The following is a 21,321-nucleotide window of genomic DNA, read 5'->3' as shown; positions in this document are numbered from 1 at the left end:
TGGCTGGCCATTTCGAAAACAGTTGCTACTTTGGTCACCACACACATTCAATATAGTATTAGCTCTAATCGTTATCTTTAAGAAGATTACGACATTTTTTAATTTCCAAGACATCAGTTCAATGTTACGAACATCATCGTCAGTTACAGAATATTTGAAAAACCGTTAGGACTATATAACAACTAGGCGAAACATTATTAGCTCTGTTTTTAGGTTATTTGATTAACTAATCAAGAGAATCTATTACTGCTTTAATTTAAATCGGTGAACTTACAATGTAAATAGTGTGAAATATTAAATTGAAGTTGAACTTGAACTTGATGTGGGTAATAAAGCTGATGGTTGTCAGCATAAGCATCAAGCTTGGTCCTCTCAAGGTGGAAGAAAAGATCGTTGATAAAAATGTTAAATAGCATTGGTCCTGAGACACTCCGTGCGGAACACCAGTCACTGCGCCTGACGGGGCCCAGCTGGAGCAGATGTCCCCAACCTAACTTCACTTCACTTCACTTCACTTCACTTTAATGATAAGTGCAACCCGTACAAGCTTGTATATATATGCACAGCGCATGAGAATTACATTTCCTAGACTAGGACCTCGAAAGCCGCGATGTCTAAATTAGAATTTACTGCAAAAGAAGGTAATCTATTCCACAGCCTAATTGCTCTAGGCAAAAAACTAAATTTGAAAATATTGATTCTAGCAAAAGGAACATTAAAGTGTTTATTATGCATATGGCGGGAATGTCTTAAGGGTTGGGATAGATTGTTTGTTGGAATGTTCGCCACTTGGTTAAGTCCTTGGTTGAAAAGACATAAGGTGGCTGCATCTCTACGGTCTCTTAGGGGTTTCCAGCCCAGTTTCAATAGGTGACGTGTAATTGTTCCCTCTTCATAATTAAAATAATCTGATGTAACAAACCGCACAGCCCGACGCTGGACTTTCTCGAGCTCCTGGATTAGGTTTTGAGTTGGAGGGTCCCAGATGGCGCTGGCATACTCCAGGATGGGTCGTACAAGGCCTACATAAGCTGCTTCCTTAGCCAATCAAAATGCAGGATTTGCATTAGTCCACTAGTTGGGTGATACTAAGGTCTATTAGCCTAGTTGAGATGGTGCCGTGTCCAGGCCATTTGTGAATATTGATCTCAGTCTTTTGAGATTCGCTCGTTGAATTAAAGCTGAAGCAAAAACTCCGAGTTGATCCAACTCGGACTACTATACTCCACCTTTGGTCAAACCCCCCTATCAAGCGATTTTCGAAGAAAAGCGGACCTTAAAGCGAGCGTAGCAAACATCCGTTATTTATCTTGTCTGCCTTGAACTAGTTTGGTTAGTACGTCATTATCTGCGACTAAAGGCGGGGAATCACCCTTTCACCTATTTCAAATCACGAATTCAAGAAATCTCGCTCCAGGGGCCCGTTTCTTGAAAGTCCCGAGACTTTTGGGGTCCTTTTCCGGGTGTCGTCTGTATCTTGTGAACATTTTCAGTCATTAAACTTCACAATCATTTTGCTTTTTGTGATTTTGAAAACACGTCAAAAGAACAGCTTGTCAAAACTAGCGAATGATCGAATGGCAGTTTAAGGCCTGAAACGTTTTTGGGACGTTCGAGAAACGGGCTTCCAGGAGCCGCCTAGCCTTGTTAGCCGCCACAGACTAGGCGGGAGACCTTGCGTCCATTCTCCAGCGTTACCAAAGATAGGGTGAGTTGGGCCGGTGAAACAAAGTCTCATGCATAAACTTATTGTCAGAATCATATTTATTATAGTCTCAATTGACTGCGTTTCATTTCTCCCATATTAGGTGGCCTCCGAATGCTGAGGAATTATTTTGTCCCTGGAATAGAAAAAAATGTTACATTTACTTTAAAATGTAGCATTATTAAACTGAAGCAAATTTAAATCATTTATGTGTCGAGACTAGCTGTATTTTGACAATATGACATACAAAGTAGGTTACTTGGATCGATAACGAATAAAGCGCTTAGAGTCAAGACAAAGCGGATTTCTAAGCACTACCTTCCCTTGCCACGGGAAAACGTGTTTCGACAAAACGATAGTAAATACCGTGCTTTTATCTAAAACAATCATTTTTTTTTTGCATCTTTAGCGTAGCCGTCTGCGATGCCAAAACTCCCTGAAAATCGTCCCTAAAAACAGAATTCGGTTCTTTAAAGATAAATTCATAGGTACACCAACAACGTCCCCATTTCTCTTTCTTTGAATGGCTGTCCTGACGTGATACAAGAACCACCGACAGCTGTTACGTTAATATGAGAATTAATCCCCACTGAGAATCTTGAGACGGTTCCGGGCCCTTGGAGGCTGTGGTTGTTTGGCTTTGAAACCCAAGTTATAAATCTCTCCGAAACACAAACCATTTTATTGAACAATCACTTTTAGTATAAATACACAGGTGATTATAAAAAATCGCGCGCTCTCATTGGCTCGCTATCTCGGATTATCAACCGATAATCACCTCGACGGACAAAATGGCCGCAGTAGTCGTTTTGCCACTGTAAGTGAAGATGATTTTGCGTTGAAATGTTTTTTTTTTCTCTTTTTTGAAATAATCACCTGTGTATTTATACTAAAACAATTATTCGCCTCAGGCTCAGTGATTATTGGTGAATATTCACCTCGACTTCGTCTCGGTGAATATTCACCGATAATCACTTCGCCTTCGGCGAATAATTGTTAATCAGTCTAGCATTTTATTGCTTTGAAAATCACGATTTCCTTTCATAGTTCCGCATCAGTCTACCAGGAGCACTCTAACTGACCTCTCGATTTGCATTTATCCTCTCCCTGAGATGAATGCAAACAATCAAATCTCATTCCCAAGGTCTCTCTGCATCCTAGTAAGGGACCCCAGTCTGGTGAGGTCACTTGTGCCCTTGACGATTAAAGACGTCGGGGAGGGGTTCTAAAGAGTCTAAAGTCGTGTTAATTTTGCAGCCCCTCCCATAAATTTTCAGGACACACATGGCTAGACCATAACCAGGTCTCTCTCTCTCTCTCTATCATCAGGCGGAAAGAATTGGGAAATTGTCACTTGTCTCTGTCCCAACAATCCCTCGACATTACACTTTTGAGCTGAATATTGGGGTGTTGATCACAGCAAAAAAAGAAGGAAAAAACGTTTTTCTTACCTAAACACATCCACATGTAAATTTGCACCATTTCCTCATAAAGACCTTGTTAAGACGACCCACACATCCCAACCTGAAGCCTTCACAGAATTCCGAACTCAAGTTATCCCTGCACCCTACGAATACAAAAAGGCCGATCATACTTACAATGCCTCAAATTACATATATTTGTATTTCGTTCGCCAAAAGTGACTTCGCGCATCTTTCATTTTCATTTTCGGACAGGGGCCCTTGTTCGAAAATGACTAGCAGAAGAAAATACAGAAAAAGGGATTACTTCATAGAAAGTAGGTCGTACGGATTTTTGTTCTAAAATTTGCAACGAGTGAATTAAAATCCGTACAAAGCATTTTCTATGCTGTAATTTGTGTATTGTATATGTAACCGGAATTAAACATATACTTGGAATTACTTATATATATATTTTCCCGTACTTTTGGGATGTACGATCCAAAAAAACAAATATTTTGCTAAACAATGTCACAACAATGTGGTTAGTGAGTTTTATTGGCGAAAAAGCAAAAACAGGAATGATGTAATGCCTTGCAAAAAAGTGAGTAGTAATGTTTTCAGGTAATGGAGGATATAATTGCTGTTATAATACATAATTTTACCTACTACTCCTTTATATTGGTCATTGACATCCGCTGCTGCAAAAAACGAGACAACAACACTCAACTTTACAACTGGCAAAAGGTCTGTTCTTGATGTAAATACTGAGAGAGTACTCTTAAAGGGAAGATATCTGTTTACATTGCTTTTGTTATTCAAATGTGCCAACCACAGGAACAAAAGACCCTTTGTTTTGACAGCCAATGAGGCTCGAAGATGAACAATTCAAGATGAAGAGCGGCAAAGAGTGTACAAAAATTTAAATCGCACTTGCGGGGCGTGACGAGCCATCAGGAAGATGTAGCATCGCCTTAAGAAACGGCAAAAGGGAAACGGCAACTCTTAGTGATGATTGTCATAAAACATAGTGCATATCGATCGAATGGTTACAAATCAAACTCTGGAGATTACGAAGGAGAGAAAATTGACATCGCGCTTCATATTAACATGACCGTGAACATGTTCTCCTCAGTTCACTACTGAGTTTTGAATAAATTAACCGAAACTTTTGATTGGCTGTCTTTTAGAAAAAGGGTGTGGTTTGTGCATTGTCAGAGCCGAAACAGCGAACAAAAAAACTTGTCGCATTTCATAATGATCTCCATACTGTACTTATAAAAGAACGAACAGTTTCTTAATATTCTAAATTGTCTCTTTCTTGGAGAAAGTTGCTCGATATATCGAACTAACAGAAGGGAAATAAATTAATATCAAATTGGTTTCATTGGTTATCTCAAATATTAAACGCAGTGCGAAATATCTTATGTTTTTTTGTTCATCAAGCATATCGTCTTTTGGCCTTTTCATTCTCGTCAATATAGGCTATGCCTAAGATGGTAAACATATTTAATCTTAAAGGAAAAAACAGTATCGTTTATTACATATTTATGACTTTTATACACCTGTGCCTTAAAACATGGGTTAAATATAATAGCACTGAGAAAAAAAAACAGCAGCATTAAACAGCATCGCATTAAAGATTTTTTACGCATAGTTTTTAAGTGGATACACTTTTATACGAAGTCTCTCATGTCGTTGATAAACAGTGTTCCAACTGATCTTTTTGCAGTAATGTCACATTTTAGGTTATTCAAGTGGAATCAAAGCGGAGTGCCAAAGCCTGCTATGTGGAATTTCCCATGCTATCAAAGAAAGAAAATCTTCATTTTCAAGTTTTTTGCTTACCTACGATATCCAAGAAGGAAGTGGATTCCAGTTTTGCTGAGGATTCATGAGTTTGCACTAACAAGAAGGCAGCAAACACCAGAAAAAGAAATGTATTTGTGGACTCCATTGCAAACCTCTCTGACTGCTGCAAAATTCTTGACTACTTAAATTTTTAGTGTTTCCCAAATTTATAATATACATACAACTTCCAGTTGACCAGGTGTGTGTCTATGATTGGTTTGTTTTCGCCTGTACGAGCAAAAAAAATTATTTATCTAGTGAAATAATTGCTTTATAATCAGCGAAAGAAGCCCGATGACTCCACTTGTCAAGTGCGGTCATCAAAATTGTGCAAAAATAATAGAAAGGCATCCAGAGATCACGGATTATTTTGTCTAGAAAAGTAAACGGTGTAATGACAATAATTCACGGTATTGTCATATTAATTGTCTGGTTAAATTCTTAGGCGGTGATTATTAGCTTCAAGATTATCACCTTTGCTCATGAGACGTCGGCACTCACTTTCCCCTGTAATGTCTCAAGGAAATATACTGTAAATCAACTCGCGCCTCAGAGAATAACCAAAACGGCATCCAAGGGATTGTTCTGCTTATATTCCCGGCATAACTTGATTTCTAACTGCGAGTTCAGCTATTTCTTCACTGCGTGGTGCAAACATCAAGAGATTGCTCAAAATATTGCATGAGCTGCGGTATTACATGAAACACTTCGTGGATGTTCTCAGTTGTGCAAAAATTAATATTCAAGGCATTTTCTGACTTCCCTCAAGTCAACAACTTTTCAAAGTAGAAACAACAAGAACTGAAAGCTGCTATCTCGTGGTCGAAATGTTCTAATTACCCGTATTAACTTGTGAAAATATTGTATAAGGATACTGCGTTTCCAGCATTTTTTTTGGCTAATAACCAGCTGCTACTGTGTCAGTAACCCTTCGTGGACTACAGTCTAAACTGACAGTGTACTGCGTTTTAGCAATAACCATTATAAAGCGGAATTAGTAGTAGAGTGATTTCTTCACACTCAGGTAAGCTAAATATCGCTACTCGAATTATCAGTATTATCAGTTGTTATCAAGCACGCTTGATCATTGCTCAGATAGGTAAGCGTCGTAAATAATTCAAATGGATTTTGCGTGGAGGAAATATTATCAATAAAAAAAAGTTCGCGTTGCACGTAATTGTTGTGGGTGTATATTTTACATTGCAGTATTATTTTGACGGATTCATTTCTTTCCTTTTTGAAATCTATGAGTTTTTATCCCTCGATCGTTTTTCTCTGGCTTCGGCTTAATTCGTTGTGTCAGGATTTTAGACTTTGGGTCGGAGAAATTTAATCACAAAACAACTCTGAAGGCCAAACTTGAAACGAAGTCAGATTTTGACATATCGAACATGGTCGGTCATGATTTTCAGCTGCGTTTATTGGGAATTATTAAATTCTCAACCTCGGATAATGCAATTCTCGTGCTCTGATTGGTTCACTCTATCTCGGTTATCAGCTCATATACCTTAGTTTGACCTTATATGGTAAATGATTGCGCTTAGCGTTGCTAAATTAAAAACGTTTTTTAATTTTTTTTCGGTATAAAGCAAAAGAAAAACGTTTTTGTGGAAAGTTTGGATCACTTTCGAAGCTTAGAGATACACGAAAAGGTAAGAAATGTTTTTGTGATGAGCCTGCGTCTGTCTGACCACGAGGTATTACACAACATCGCATCTTCATCAACTTTTTTCGATTTCGCTAGGATTTTCTCGCTTTTTTCGCTCGTATTTCGTACTTCTAAACTTTTGGAGTTTAAGGAATTTAATAAAACAATTATTCCATTCGCGCTTGTTGGATATGAGAGTGGTTATAGCCAACTCGGCGCTACGCGCCTCGTTGGCTATTTACCATCTCATATCCAACGCGCGCTCATGGAATAATTGTTAACTATTCAGGATTCATAGAATACCAGAATAAGGTTTTCCAAAAGAATATACGTATTAGAAACTCGGAATGGTTGCCACTATAAGTACTGGGAATAGTCTGGATACCATTTTGCAGCCGCTTGGTCAATCGCGCACTTTTTTCACGCCAAAACGACCCACAACTGGGCGCATTCAGCTTATCGCGAATAAACATCATTGTGATTTCGGGGACAAAATTAACAGAACACTACTCCATTCTTTCCAAAAACAGAATGAGTGTCAGAAGAACAAGCAAACCAAATATTTCTTACAAGTGCAGAGGATGGTGTATGCTAATCCCCTTTCCATGTTTACTGAGGGATACCCGAGAAAAAAACTCCCATTGCTATGGCCCGGGACCGGTGAGTTGCCGAAGCCCTGCCATTTAACAAAGCTCCGGTAACAATTAACGTCCCTCTTTCATCTATTTCCTTTTTCAAAAGAGTCTCATAAGAATGCGAGCTTTCATTGTTGCATCTTAATAAAGGAAGACGTTTTACGCTCAAATGTGAAAAAACACGTTTACAAAGCCGGATATCTAGAGTGCCTGTGAATTTTTGGGGGTCGATCTTTTGTGGCGCCATGAAAGAATGAAATCCTTTCAAGAAACACCCCCATCTCAACAAACGTTTATTAAGTTAATTATTTCAATCACCCTTAATGACATCTAAATAAAGGACAACAAAAACAAAGATAGAAAAGCCGCATCAATTGATTAATTAATTCATCTTCACCGCAATATTTCATCGCCATCTTTGAAAATATGCGACTGAACGACATGCGGGTCTCTTTCGGTCCGAATCAAACACGGCTTCAAGAATGCTAAAATATCTTGTGGTAAAATAATCAATTACAGAAACTGAGATAGCCGTGAATTTAAATGTGCATTATTTTGACTAGAAGGAACAAGTGAACGTAAAAAAAAAAGAAAACCTCGTTTAATACCATGACGGTCATCGCAATTTCCACCTCAGTGCGAAAATAATTAAAATTTCAGTACCAGTGACTGTCAGTTTTTGAAAGCCAACAATGTTAGAAATATATTTGACATAAAGTATCATAATAATAAATTACGTGTGGCGGGAAGAAAGTCACGTGAGAAGAAGGACATAGTCTGAGTTTAGATCGATCTTCGGATCGCTTCCGTGTTTACCGGTAGTAAAAGGAGGAAAAGGGTTGGGTCTAGCTGGATCGCCTTGGGTCTGACGTCCTATGCGCAACGCTCAAAATAAACGCGGCTAATTTCCCATGCCGTCTATGAGATGTGAGAGATCGCCGAGTTGCTTTTTGCTGATATTATAGACCTTATTCATAAATGGCGGCCAATTTATAATTCTTTTGTCGAAGTGCAAATTATAGCCTACCAAGCCTCGATACCATACAATGAATTGAAAAGAATTTTTGCTCTAAAATGAGGCTTGGTAGGCTAATTTGCAGGGGAAAAAAGAATTATAAATGTGACCGCCATTTATGAATACGGTCTATATACATCACTTCTTGATCGACTTGTTCGCTTTTTCAAACGCCCACAAGGCGATGCGCGTATGACGTCACGAGCCAAGTCTTGCGTGAAGACCGCTTACAAAATAATCGCAGGCTTCTCCAATGCCGTCCGAGTAATGGCGGACAGATTTTTAGAGGTTTTTGGCTGGCTATTTCCGGACTTATCTCGCTTCTATCGTTCCAAATTTAAATGCATTGTATTATTTTGAACATACTGACTTAATTGACGTTGAAAACATTCGAAAAGAAAACCAAAAATTTTCGTCGTAGTGGCACTTTAAAGGCTACTACGACCGAAAAAAATAATTATTCATTTTCTTTGGATTTCAAAACTGTGTTAATTTAACACTAAGTGAACCAAGTGTTAAGTTCTGATTTAAAAAAAAAACAGCTCTTTATTTTAACTGGAATTTTCTTATTTATTGGTCCGCCATTACTAACTTTATAATCTTGAGAGAGCTGGGTCGAGAAGAAAATGACGTCAAAGACTGCAATGCATGTGTACGCGGCTGAACTAACATGCAGCACGGAAGTTTTGGGCTTTCAGATTTTTAGGCACGTTTTAAACGTCGCATTTTTCATGTGCCGAATCTAATGCAAATGAGCGAAAACAATAGATTATTCTTATTTGCATTAGATTCGGCACATGTAAAATGCGACGTTTAAAACGGGCCTTAAACACTTGTTACGTGGACTGGCGACGGTATACCACGTCTTAAAACCGGTCTGCTTTCTTTTTTGTTGCTGGTAGTCACAAATGTGCATACGCCACGGATATTAAATGAAGCTCCGATCGGGTGAATTTACTTTTGCACCCTTCACTTTTACCATATTTCCCTGGCGCGATTAGAACCCCCATACTTCTCCCAACCTTTACGATAATCTGAGAGCGCGCTAGACCACTCGGTCACCGCAACACACTGTGCGTTATCTAGATGAAAGCAAACATTTATTGTGGAATCTTTCCGCCCGTCATGATTTACACAGTAACTAGGCTGATTTAGCAACAGAACGGGAACGTCAGTGGCGACGGCGCGAGCAGAAAAAACACCAATGAGAATTAAGAATAGAATAGAACTTTTTAAGGATTAAACCACTGCAAAAACCGTGTACGATCAAAACTTGCTCTACGTTGGATCAAAATAGATCGTGACCACACCATAAAAACTTTAAAATAGAAAATATCCTGCAAAGGTTGGTCAAGACAACGTGAACATAGGCGTTGTTGCTTGCAATATTTCGGCTGGCCAACACCAGCCTTCTTCAGGTTTATTGAATGGATAAATGCTAGTAACAAGATCTTTATATTTACCGGAAATGACATAAGAATGCTACGTGATGTGTTATAAAAACGGAAATGCATAAAAAAGAGGAGAGAGAATAATACATGATAACAAGATGAAAAAAACAAAAGAAAATTAAAAGGTAGCTAGACTAAATTACATTTCATCTCTTCTGTTAAGGCCTGCAGGCTCCAGTGTTTTTCCTCTGTGTATGAGGAATGCCTCACGAGCCTTTCTGATGGAGTCGAGCGGTATAAGGATCATGTGATCCTCCGCGTGACCACTGGTCAGGAAGTGTCGTGAAACCGCAGTGGGGGTATAACTACAAAAGGGGCTTATAATAGGTCGCCTATGTTCATTAAAGCGGTCTTTAAGACGACGTTTGGTCTCTCCGATGTACTGAAGATTACATTTAGTGCACTGAATCATGTAAATTACATTAGGGGTTTCACAAGTAATATGTGATTTGATTTTGAAGGTTTGTCCAGTACTATAAAAAGTATATTGATTACGGCCATCCTCAATAAAAGGACAGGCGGTGCAACTAGTTTTATTGCACCGAAACGAGCCGGATGGAGACCCAGATTGGTCGGTGTAAGTAGGTTCCGGCAATTTAGCTCTAACTAGAATGTCACTAATGTTTTTACAACGCCGGTAGGCTACTAAAGGGAGATTAGTAAAAACATTTTTACAGCGACCAGATGAATAAAGCACGTTTGAGTGTTTGTGAATTATACGGGATATGTTAGGTAAAGCGGGGTTATAGGTAATGACGAACGGAACAGTATCTGTCTGTTGTTTAGGTTTGGGTTTAAGAGCGTCGTTCCGGGAAATGTCAGAAGCACGTCGTATCTGGGTTTTAAGGAAATTAAGTTCGTAACCTCGGTTGACGAGGTAGTCCATAAGTTCCTTACAGCGTTGTTTGTAAGTGTCATTGTCCGAGCATATGCGTCGAAGGCGAAGTGCAAGGCTATATGGAATGGAACGTTTAGTGTGGGTGGGGTGGCATGAGGAGATGAGTAAATATTGATGTTTGTCAGTGGGTTTAGTGTAAAGATCGGTTTCTATGAGACCATCCTTGAGTGAGACCATCACATCAAGGAATGAAATATTTGTGAGGGAATGCGAACAAGTGAATTTAATGGTTTGTTGACTACTACCTAAAACCATTAGTTCACACTGTTCCGTCTTACGTTAAAGACACTACTGATTTCCTTAACAAACTTGCCAACTTGAACACAATCAACACACTTCCCGACAATGCCATACTTGTCACGCTTGACGTCACTTCTCTTTATACCAACATCCCTCACAGTGAAGGTATTGAGGCTTGCCGCTTTTTCCTTCGCAAACGCAACGATAAGGACATCCCCACGGAAACTCTTTGCGACCTCATACAGATCATCCTCAACATGAACAATTTCACATTCAACAACGAACACTACCTACAAAAACACGGTACTGCTATGGGCACCAAAATGGCTCCTTCATTTGCCAACCTTTTTCTTGCCAAATTCGAACAGGACGCGCTCACTAACGCATTGTATCTACCTCATACATGGCTCAGATTTCTGGACGATATTTTCGTTATTTGGACTGAAGGTTCAGATAAACTGAAAGTATTTGTCGATTATCTCAATAACCTTCATCCCACCATTAAATTCACTTGTTCGCATTCCCTCACAAATATTTCATTCCTTGATGTGATGGTCTCACTCAAGGATGGTCTCATAGAAACCGATCTTTACACTAAACCCACTGACAAACATCAATATTTACTCATCTCCTCATGCCACCCCACCCACACTAAACGTTCCATTCCATATAGCCTTGCACTTCGCCTTCGACGCATATGCTCGGACAATGACACTTACAAACAACGCTGTAAGGAACTTATGGACTACCTCGTCAACCGAGGTTACGAACTTAATTTCCTTAAAACCCAGATACGACGTGCTTCTGACATTTCCCGGAACGACGCTCTTAAACCCAAACCTAAACAACAGACAGATACTGTTCCGTTCGTCATTACCTATAACCCCGCTTTACCTAACATATCCCGTATAATTCACAAACACTCAAACGTGCTTTATTCATCTGGTCGCTGTAAAAATGTTTTTACTAATCTCCCTTTAGTAGCCTACCGGCGTTGTAAAAACATTAGTGACATTCTAGTTAGAGCTAAATTGCCGGAACCTACTTACACCGACCAATCTGGGTCTCCATCCGGCTCGTTTCGGTGCAATAAAACTAGTTGCACCGCCTGTCCTTTTATTGAGGATGGCCGTAATCAATATACTTTTTATAGTACTGGACAAACCTTCAAAATCAAATCACATATTACTTGTGAAACCCCTAATGTAATTTACATGATTCAGTGCACTAAATGTAATCTTCAGTACATCGGAGAGACCAAACGTCGTCTTAAAGACCGCTTTAATGAACATAGGCGACCTATTATAAGCCCCTTTTGTAGTTATACCCCCACTGCGGTTTCACGACACTTCCTGACCAGTGGTCACGCGGAGGATCACATGATCCTTATACCGCTCGACTCCATCAGAAAGGCTCGTGAGGCATTCCTCATACACAGAGGAAAAACACTGGAGCCTGCAGGCCTTAACAGAAGAGATGAAATGTAATTTAGTCTAGCTACCTTTTAATTTTCTTTTGTTTTTTTCATCTTGTTATCATGTATTATTCTCTCTCCTCTTTTTTATGCATTTCCGTTTTTATAACACATCACGTAGCATTCTTATGTCATTTCCGGTAAATATAAAGATCTTGTTACTAGCATTTATCCATTCAATAAACCTGAAGAAGGCTGGTGTTGGCCAGCCGAAATATTGCAAGCAACAATAGAATAGACTCCACTCTTTTCTTCTCTATTCTAAATTCTCATTGGTAGTTTTGCTGCGCGCGACGTCGCCACTGACGTTCCCATACTGTTGCTAAATCAGCCTACTAGTATTAAACTATTCTATAAAGTGGACCGATGCTTTTTCAGCTTAACTTCAGTTGACACTTGGACTAGAATCAACGATTGTGATCTTTGTGTTAAATTCGCACATGTATCTTGTCGAACTTTATAACACTTGAAAGAAAAAAAAAAGCAAACTAACAAAAACCAGGTGTCATGCCGTCATTTTGTCACAGATGCATCCTTTGTTTCGTGAGTTGTCAGTATTAAACGCGCAAGTTAACTTGATCACAGGCGGCCGCTAAAATCGATGTCAATTTCGATTTTGCGATTTTACTTGTACGACCAAAAGTGTAACAGAAAAATTGAACTGTGATTGCACGTAACAAAACTCTCCCGAAATGTTTTTCGCTGATGGTAACTTGTTATATTTGTGGCACAAAATTTATGATGTTTTCAAGTCGCAATTTTTTTTGCTTATCGCAGATGTTTGTATTCTCGATCGACACTAAAAAATTCCTTCTGCTCTTCTTAAAAACTGTATATCACTATATATTTACTTTTGCATTAATATTTGTTTAGCATAAAGTAGGCTAACCAAATCTGTACATTGCTTAGATAGCATTTTCTGTCCTAGGTTTCCTACACCAAGTCGTATTTTTTTAGGTCTGCCATCCCGATACTAATCCCGCTGGACAGGGATAACTTCTATGTAGCAGACTTTACCTTACTCTGTTTTTATAACAAACAACTTCTAGTTAAATTACATATTTATCTTTCTCTCGCCATTTTCCGAAGTTTACCCGTAGTTATAGTGCACTTTAACTGGGCAATTTCTGTTAAATGTTTGTGTATCCCACAGATACGCCCTATAGGCGTCTTGTTTTGTATCGATATGGGGGTACTTGTGTGCATTGGTTCAGATGTTCTCACAAGCGCATTTTTGCTGAGTAACGTAAACTGTCTTCAAGCACAATTACATTTTTGTCAGAAATAACCTTGAGACTCTCGGATTGAAATGTACAAGAAACAACCAGGGGGCCCCGGTATACGGGAACAGGAAAGGGAACTGTAACGGGCTCTAGCCTTTCAGGTATTGTGTTACATAGTCACGTGCTATGACGTTGTCGCACCGGTTTTTATTAGAAGAAAGGCACGGGAACATCCAGAGACCGGAAAAGGACAGTTTCGTTTCCGGTCTTTCCGGCTCCGTCACTCAACTAGTGCAGAAGTTGGAACCTTACAGGGTTCACAACACGGTTTGTTGGTTCGTTGTGCGTGTCAATTTTCCTTTCACCGAAAGACCTCCCGATTGCATGTAAGCAGTTCCTATCTGTCGGAGAAATAAATGGATCCGTGTGGCTGACGTTTAAGCCGCGGCTACACGAGCGATTTTTTGCTCGCGCCGGTGATGCGATTTTTTCAAATTTTGTCGCATCGCTAACGCGCGATGAAAATCGCAAGTGCAGCCACCATTGAACTGGCGACGCGACAGACGAAATAAATCCCAGAAAAAAAATCGCGAGAAATTCAACTCATTCAATTTCTTACGATTTTTTTCTGCGACTTTTTCAGCTGTCGCGTCGCCGGTTCAAGGGTGGCTACACTTGCCATTTTCATCGCGCGCTGGCGACGCGACAAATTTTGAAAAAATCGCATCACCAGCACGAGCAAAAAATCGCTCGTGTAGCCACGGCTTTAGATTTGTGGACGGAACCTGTAACAATAATAATAGACAGCAAAGCCTGTCCTGACCCTGTGGACCTCTCCAGTTATTTGTCTGCATGTAAATCCGGCCAGGTGATATCACTGTGCCGTCTACTAGCATTGTGTAGCTCTAAAGAAACCAAAACGTCTTCATTGACACGGATACAGTGCGGCGTTTTCGGTGTTTGCCTCCATCGCTAGAAGAAGCAAAAGAGTCTGAATTTACTACATTAGATAAAATACTCGGAGAGAACTCTGAAGAGAAAAATCTGTACAGCGATATGCGTGGACGAGAAACTGTCGCTATTAACGAGATGATTTTTAGCGGGTTTCCTTCAGGCTGAATTGGACTTGATTTTAGGAGGCTTTCGTCTGGGATAAACTTTTTACCTTCTTTGGTGCGCGTCTCTGGTCACGCTTGATAAACCGCTTTCAATTGGTCGAGCGGCCTAATGAGCCACTATTGTTCACTTTGTCGCACCTCACATTTCAGATCGCACTCGCAATCGTTTGATTGACAGCAGCCAAATTCTGCAACGAGACCAGGGTATTCCCACAGCTAAATAATTTGGCCAATCCCAGATGGCTTGTTCTCGAAATGCAAATTAATATGCCGCCTTTCACAAAATTTGGCACCGCAATTTACATCTGCAAATCTTTTTTAGAGTCTCTGGGGTTAATTTTGGTTCTAAATATTTAAACGCATTGCTATTAGTTTGGGATCAGAAAGAGAAAGTGAAATGGATTGAGACTATGTACAAATTCCTTAGATGTTTCTAAAAATCCGATGAGTTATTCCAATTCCGAGATCTACCACAAGAGCGACTTTGCTGTTTTGTGGTAAAAATTAAGACGCAAAAATTAATACTAAAAAACGTTTAAAAACCGGAGGCTAGATGGGATGCCCTTGAAAAATCACTCTAGAAATACGAGATTTAGAGAATTATGTCACGTGCAAATGTAAAAGAGGTTAATAGAAATGAATTGCCTTAATGGTATTTCAAAAAAACTCTCAATTCTGGCATGTTGAAAAAAACAACGTAATGCTACTATTTTTATTATCGTTGCTTTTTCCGGGTAGAGTCGAATAATAAGATTTAAAGGCTACGACTTTTCATCTTTGGACGAGATTTTCCAAACGTAAGGCGTCAACGAATATTTTGTGATTTAACTAGCGAGATGTAAGGTAAACGTAATTTTAAAAAATCTTTTTACTAAACACCCATGCAATGACTGAACTCGAGCCTGTGCTGAGAATTTCTATTTTCATCTCAGACTGTACTTCTGTGTAAACTTCGAATATCCATTTCAAACCTCCGTAATAGGTATGTTCCAAACTGTATTGATGGTACTTAGCTTCATCTTAAGTTGCAATAAGTGCCGGCATTTCACATGTTTTTTCTCTGATGTAATCGTCAAGCTCAGACCTGTTTCGGAAGCTACAACAGAGTTGATGAGAAGCTTTCACTCATTGCTTCTCTTTAGGGAATTTCTTGAAAATCTCTTCATACGTTCGGTTGTCATACGATATACAAGGCGAGTGTATAAAATAACTTAGGGCAATGAAAATAGATTAGATGTGACGATGTTTTAGAACAATTGGATATAAACACCGGCTACAATGGATAATAAGATTCTGTTTCATGATGCTACTGTCTCTTATTTTTCAGGAGAAGTTCATGAGTCAAGACTAATGATTCAAGTCATTTTCATTATCGTTTTCCTCTGCTTCCCTTTGGTCATAGACTCAGGTATGGGAACAACATTGTTTTGGCGTCAACATTTTGTTACGTTGGATTTCTCAAGTTAGAGAAAACCTAGGAATTTACCACAAAATAGAATGTTAACGATTTGTTCGTCCATTCAAGTGTCATTTAGTTCAGTGTGTGTTGCGGGTCAGGAAGGTAGGGAAATGGACAAAGAAATTAGTTTTTCAACTGAAGACCAGTCCAAGATTAACCTCCACTCGTAACGTAAATTCTTAAAGCATCATATGTAAAAATATCGCCATGAATTGTTACCAAGGGAGAGTTATCTTATGCTTATTTCTTTTAACCCAATTTACTTTGTACTTCCAATCAACCAATCAGTCAATCATTCAGTCACCCAATCACTACATATTTTCTTCTCATCATAGGATTACACAGGTGTATGCTAAATTAAGAACCACAATAGGCTATGTACAGGACATCGTCCACAAATTTTATTATATACTCGACAAAACGCCTCCATCGCTTTGTTTCCAGAGTAATTTTCCGTTTTGCACTCTGTAACCTAAATATTACGCCTTTGTCATTGACCAATCAGAAACGCGATATACGTTTTTTGAGTGTATAATAAAGTTACTTATCAAAATTGTGTGCCACTGTCCAAAGTAGCCGATTCTTTCGAGTTTGAAATGAATGTATATATATCACAGCAGGTGCAAAGAACCAATCCAAATTCGTAGCAATTCCATGTAAATTGCTCAAAGCGTGGGAAAAATCACGAAGGCAAGGCGCGATTGGATATCTTTAAACCAATCACTCGACAGTCATTTGAATACTGATCTACAAATCAGCAGACAATTGTCCAAAAGAGTTTTGCAATTAATACATTCTCTTTCAAACGAGACGGTAAATTGTTACAGTGACTGAAACCCCGGGGACTCGTTCAGGTTTTAGTTGGGATTGCTTCGGGTTTCAATTTACGGTTACGGTTGTGTCGGCTGCGTGTAACTACTTCGATTTTTGATTGGTTTGCTGGATTGTCTCGGTCCTTTGTGATTGGCCAAAGTAATTACTTTGGTTTTGGTGTTACGACACTCGATTGAAACTCGCTCTAGTATTAGTATTAGATATTGGTATTAGTATTGGTATTAGTATTAGGTATTAAAGCGGTTTTCGAATCAAAACTCGAAGTAATTACAGGTAGCCGTACACAAAGCGCGGGAAAATGTGCACGCGCAAGCCACGATTGGTTTTGGTTTCACTTCTGATTGGTTGAAAAAGTGGCGCGAGAACTTTGAACGAATCACTGAGTGAAGTAATCATAAACTAAAGTAATTATCTAATTACTTTCGACACTCAATTGAAAACCACTCTAGTATGGGTATTGGTATTGGCACTGGTATTAGTATTATTCGAGTGTAGTAAAACCAAGAACAAAATAATTACTTTGGTCAATCAAAAAGGACGGAGACAATCCAGTAAACCAATCAAAACTCGCACAAAAAAAATTGTTAGTTTTAAAACAAGGCCAAATATTTCTTGAAAGAAAAAACAGAGAGGCAAATTCGCCTTTCAGGAAACAAGGATCGATCTACTATGTCAATTAACAAAATGGAACAACGGATGATAACTCGAAGGAAATGGGTTTACAGCAACGGCAAACTTTTCACAAGGAAATAGCAAGAAAGTAGTTCCAAAATGGGAACTGTTTCAAGTCTTGTCCCAAGCACACAGTTGGATTTCTCTCTGAGAACAGCTAATTGTGGAAACGTGGCTTCAAGAAATTATGCAGAAATCAACCAGAAAGTTGTCAACACATCCATTCCATACTCAGAAAATGGCCAACAACCAATGGCAGCTCCAACATTCCTCTGTTTGATAGAGATCGACTTGATGGTAAAACGTCACCCTTGTACCCCATCATGCTTTTAGGAAAAATAACTGATCTGAGATCGAAAACCATTATGTTCGAATAGTGATCAAGTTTGGAGAAGCCCAATGAATTATTTTTCCTGCAACAATAAACCTGTGCAGAGCTACTAATCTTACTTTCGATTATTTCAAAGAATTTTCCTTTACATTCAGCTTGACTTGTAAACAGGCCATTCTGCAAAATGAGTAATTAATTTTCCTTTCATGATAAATCAAGTTGTAGATTATTAATATTGTAACAGTACAAATAATACCATTGTTACGTTTGATGGTAATGTAGTTACTTTCAAGTTTTTCTATTTAATTGAAAATGTGAGACAAATGTTTATGAATCTTGTGTTATACAAGTTATATTGCCAAAGGAATGATTAACAAATATCACTGTTTTTTAATTATGAAAAGTAGTCCTACTAGTGTGAAAGACAGTTGAAGGGTTTAGCTCTGACGAAGGGCTAACACTCGAAACGAAACCCTAATCACTAAGCTGAGCATTTAAGCCCAAACACTAAAAATTATTGTTGACATGCAATAAATATTTATTCTTGTCTTTGACAGCATCAGAGACAACAATCCATCATAATAATTTTAAATGATATCTCTCGTTTAAGTTATACATACTCCATGAAACTAATTACAAAAAGATATCCAAATATGCTAAAATGGGCAGTGGGCTAAAAAAAAAAACCAAAAACAAAATTAAACTACAACAATGACACCAACAAAAAAGTGCAATGTCGGGGTCCAGTTTAGATTTAAATTGGTTTTAGGTTTTCGGCAGATCCAACTTTCATGTGGAATAGAACGTAACTTATCCTGTACGTCCCTCCCAGTTTTACCACTGAAGACCAAAAAGTTTCTCTGCGGTGGGACAAACATATTTAGAGACTTCCCTTCCGCGAATGCAGGGTGTATGCAGTGAAAAAGAGGATACTGCATGATTAACGACTTGCCAAATCTCCATGGGAACTAAATTAAAGACAGGTCATAACATATGGTTTTCACCAAGTTGATATCAATATTGTCTTCTTTCCATATAGGTATGCTCTTTGCTTTACAAGCCAGTGGTTCTCAGAATCAGTTAGGAAATTGCGCCAATGTCACCCAAATGGGAAACTGCGCCATGCAAACCAATGCCAGTGAATTGGGAAACTCTGCTGCACAAACCAATGTCCTGACTCGGTTGGGGGACGTCGCATCACAAACCAACAGCACTCCTCAGTTGTTGGAAAAAATTACTTCACAAACCAATGAAACTCAAAAAGGAAATTTTGCTTCGCAAAATATCACTCATTTAGGAAACTTTGCTTCGGCTATGGAGGTAGACAACATCTGTGAAACAGCAACATTCAAGAGGGGCGAAAATGACGGGATGACCCTAGAGGAGTTTGTGTACAAGTTCAATTGTGTACCACCTCAATGGGCTAGTTTCTGGGCCAAAGATAGCGTCAAGAAAGCTATAAATGAAATATCTCGTGCTATTGAAAGCGATTTTAGTGAAGACTTAAACGTTCAGCCTCCACTGTATAACGTGTTTAGAGCTTTTCAGGTGGAACCTGGTAAAGTAAGAGTGGTTATCCTTGGCCAAGATCCAACAACACAACCTGACAAGGCTACAGGCTTGGCGTTCAGTCTCTTCCCCACAGAAGATCCCAAAAGTGTACCAAGTGTTTTCAACATGCTGATAGAATTAAAATTGGAAGGTTTTGACGTGAGCCTGACAAACGGAGACCTTACGCCATGGGTAGAGCAGGGTGTTATGCTCTTAAATTCGGCTTTAACAATCCGAATTGGAGTTAGGAATGCTGCAGGATCTCACGTCCAAATATGGAAACCGTTTACAGATGCTCTTATAGACCACATGAACAAGGATGAAGGTGTGCCTAGAGCTGCTTGGATATTATGGGGAGAAAAGGCAAAGACATCCTGTAAAAGCCTTGCCAGAGATAAGCATGGTTGCAGACAAGGAGGTCATCCGTCGCCCCGTGCAGGAGGAAAGAATTCATTCATTGGTGGCAACTACTTTAAATGTGCCAATGCGTTCCTTCAAAGTATTGGTCAACCACCCATCGTCTGGGACCTCAAACCCCGCGAAGGAGCTGGTCCTGATATGGCACTATGTAAAGACATGCCAATGCCAGGTCAAACATCACCGGTTAACTAACGATACTTGTCACTCCCACAGTTGATTCAAAGAATTCAGTACGTTAATTTAGTACGTAGCGACTGCCAATCAACTACTTACAAATGCAGGTTAATAACAAGAATGGTGTAAGCCTGGGTCAGACTACTTGTTACATTAGGCATTTACCCTCTGAGTTAATTAATAGGGACCTTTAGATCGAAGGACGAGGACGACTACTAGTACGAGTTTTTCGTACTGAGCATGCGCATAAGGTTTGGAGGCCGACATTTTTCGAAGTACGCGTGCTCAGAATGGAAAACTCGTACTCGTAGTCGTACTCGTCCTCCGCTCTAAAGGTCCCCAATAACTACTTAATAACGTTGCCGTATTGACCGAACGATAGTGAGGTCAATACAGCTAGGCCGAGGCTTGAGATTTTGCTGTAACGACCGAACGGTCAAAGTTATGAAGTTGTTTTTTATTACTCGGAGTTTTAAAATGGGTTTGAAAACCTGAAGTGCAGAAAAATACACAATAGAAATGACGTAAAGGATTTCAATTGGCTAAAGCAATGCATTACACCATTTAGAGCAAATACAATTTTGCCAACATTTTATGCGTATGTGTTTGTCACGGTTAAGTTACAAAAGGTAGGACCCTTGTCTCTTAACTCTCAGCTGCAGATAGCAAATTCAGCCTGCAGAAATTGATCTCTGATATAACAACACATCTGGCAGCACTGGATTTTACAGTGGCTTCTGTGTCACTTGCATTTTACAATATAATTTGAGAGCTAAAACTACAAAGTATTATTTAACACAATTTACTGATCCTGGATGTCTGAAAATTTTTTAAAATACCTGTGATGCAGGATCTCTTTTTCAAGCAATAACTGATTATTGGTATCAGATGATTGTTAAGGCAGTGGAATACATTATTGCATCAAATGTTTGATGTGTTCATGTAATATATTAAATAACTTAAGGGAAAAGGTAATGAAGAAACAAATGACCAACAAAAGTAAACAGACCATCACTATAGTCAAGTGAAACCTGGTTTCAAGAGACAACGTTTGTATTCCAAAGCAGAATGGTACAAGTCGATAGATCCAGTAGATAAAGCAAGAAAACAAGAACAAGCATTAAGTTCTATATGGAATGACAATGGGAGTCATTTTAAATCATTACATTTCCATTTTTCAAACTAAAATAAAAGATGGGCCATGTTTTTTATGCTGTGTTTC

The 21,321-nt window shown here is 39.0% G+C and overlaps 1 protein-coding gene and 1 long non-coding RNA gene across 2 annotated transcripts; one reads left to right on the top strand and one right to left on the bottom strand.

Moving 5' to 3' along the window:
• Positions 1-1,746: 1,746 nt before the first annotated feature.
• Positions 1,747-5,109, bottom strand: LOC138019463 (uncharacterized). The gene is made up of 4 exons (XR_011126166.1): positions 4,954-5,109; positions 3,771-3,806; positions 3,157-3,272; positions 1,747-1,841 (listed from the first exon to the last, which is right to left on the bottom strand). It is a non-coding gene; the product is annotated as an uncharacterized lncRNA (long non-coding RNA).
• Positions 5,110-6,561: 1,452 nt separating this feature from the next.
• Positions 6,562-21,280, top strand: LOC138021435 (uracil-DNA glycosylase-like). The gene is made up of 3 exons (XM_068868311.1): positions 6,562-6,608; positions 15,986-16,066; positions 18,994-21,280. Exons 2-3 carry the CDS (start codon positions 16,009-16,011, stop codon positions 20,115-20,117), a joined length of 1,182 nt encoding a protein of 393 aa, XP_068724412.1. The 5' UTR covers positions 6,562-6,608; positions 15,986-16,008; the 3' UTR covers positions 20,118-21,280.
• The last annotated feature ends 41 nt before the right edge of the window (positions 21,281-21,321 follow it).

Source organism: Montipora capricornis, chromosome 10 (genome assembly GCF_036669925.1).
Source record: "Montipora capricornis isolate CH-2021 chromosome 10, ASM3666992v2, whole genome shotgun sequence".
NCBI lineage: Eukaryota > Metazoa > Cnidaria > Anthozoa > Scleractinia > Acroporidae > Montipora > Montipora capricornis.
Note: the sequence above shows the minus strand (reverse complement) of the source record. Positions and strands in the feature narration are given on the sequence as shown.

Bases quoted from the DNA above. Each gene is read 5' to 3' on its own strand.
- LOC138021435 (XM_068868311.1), top strand. From the start codon at position 16,009: ATGATTCAAGTCATTTTCATTATCGTTTTCCTCTGCTTCCCTTTGGTC. The intron at 16,067-18,993 runs GTATGGGAACAA...CTTTCCATATAG, and splicing joins CCCTTTGGTCATAGACTCAG to GTATGCTCTTTGCTTTACAA.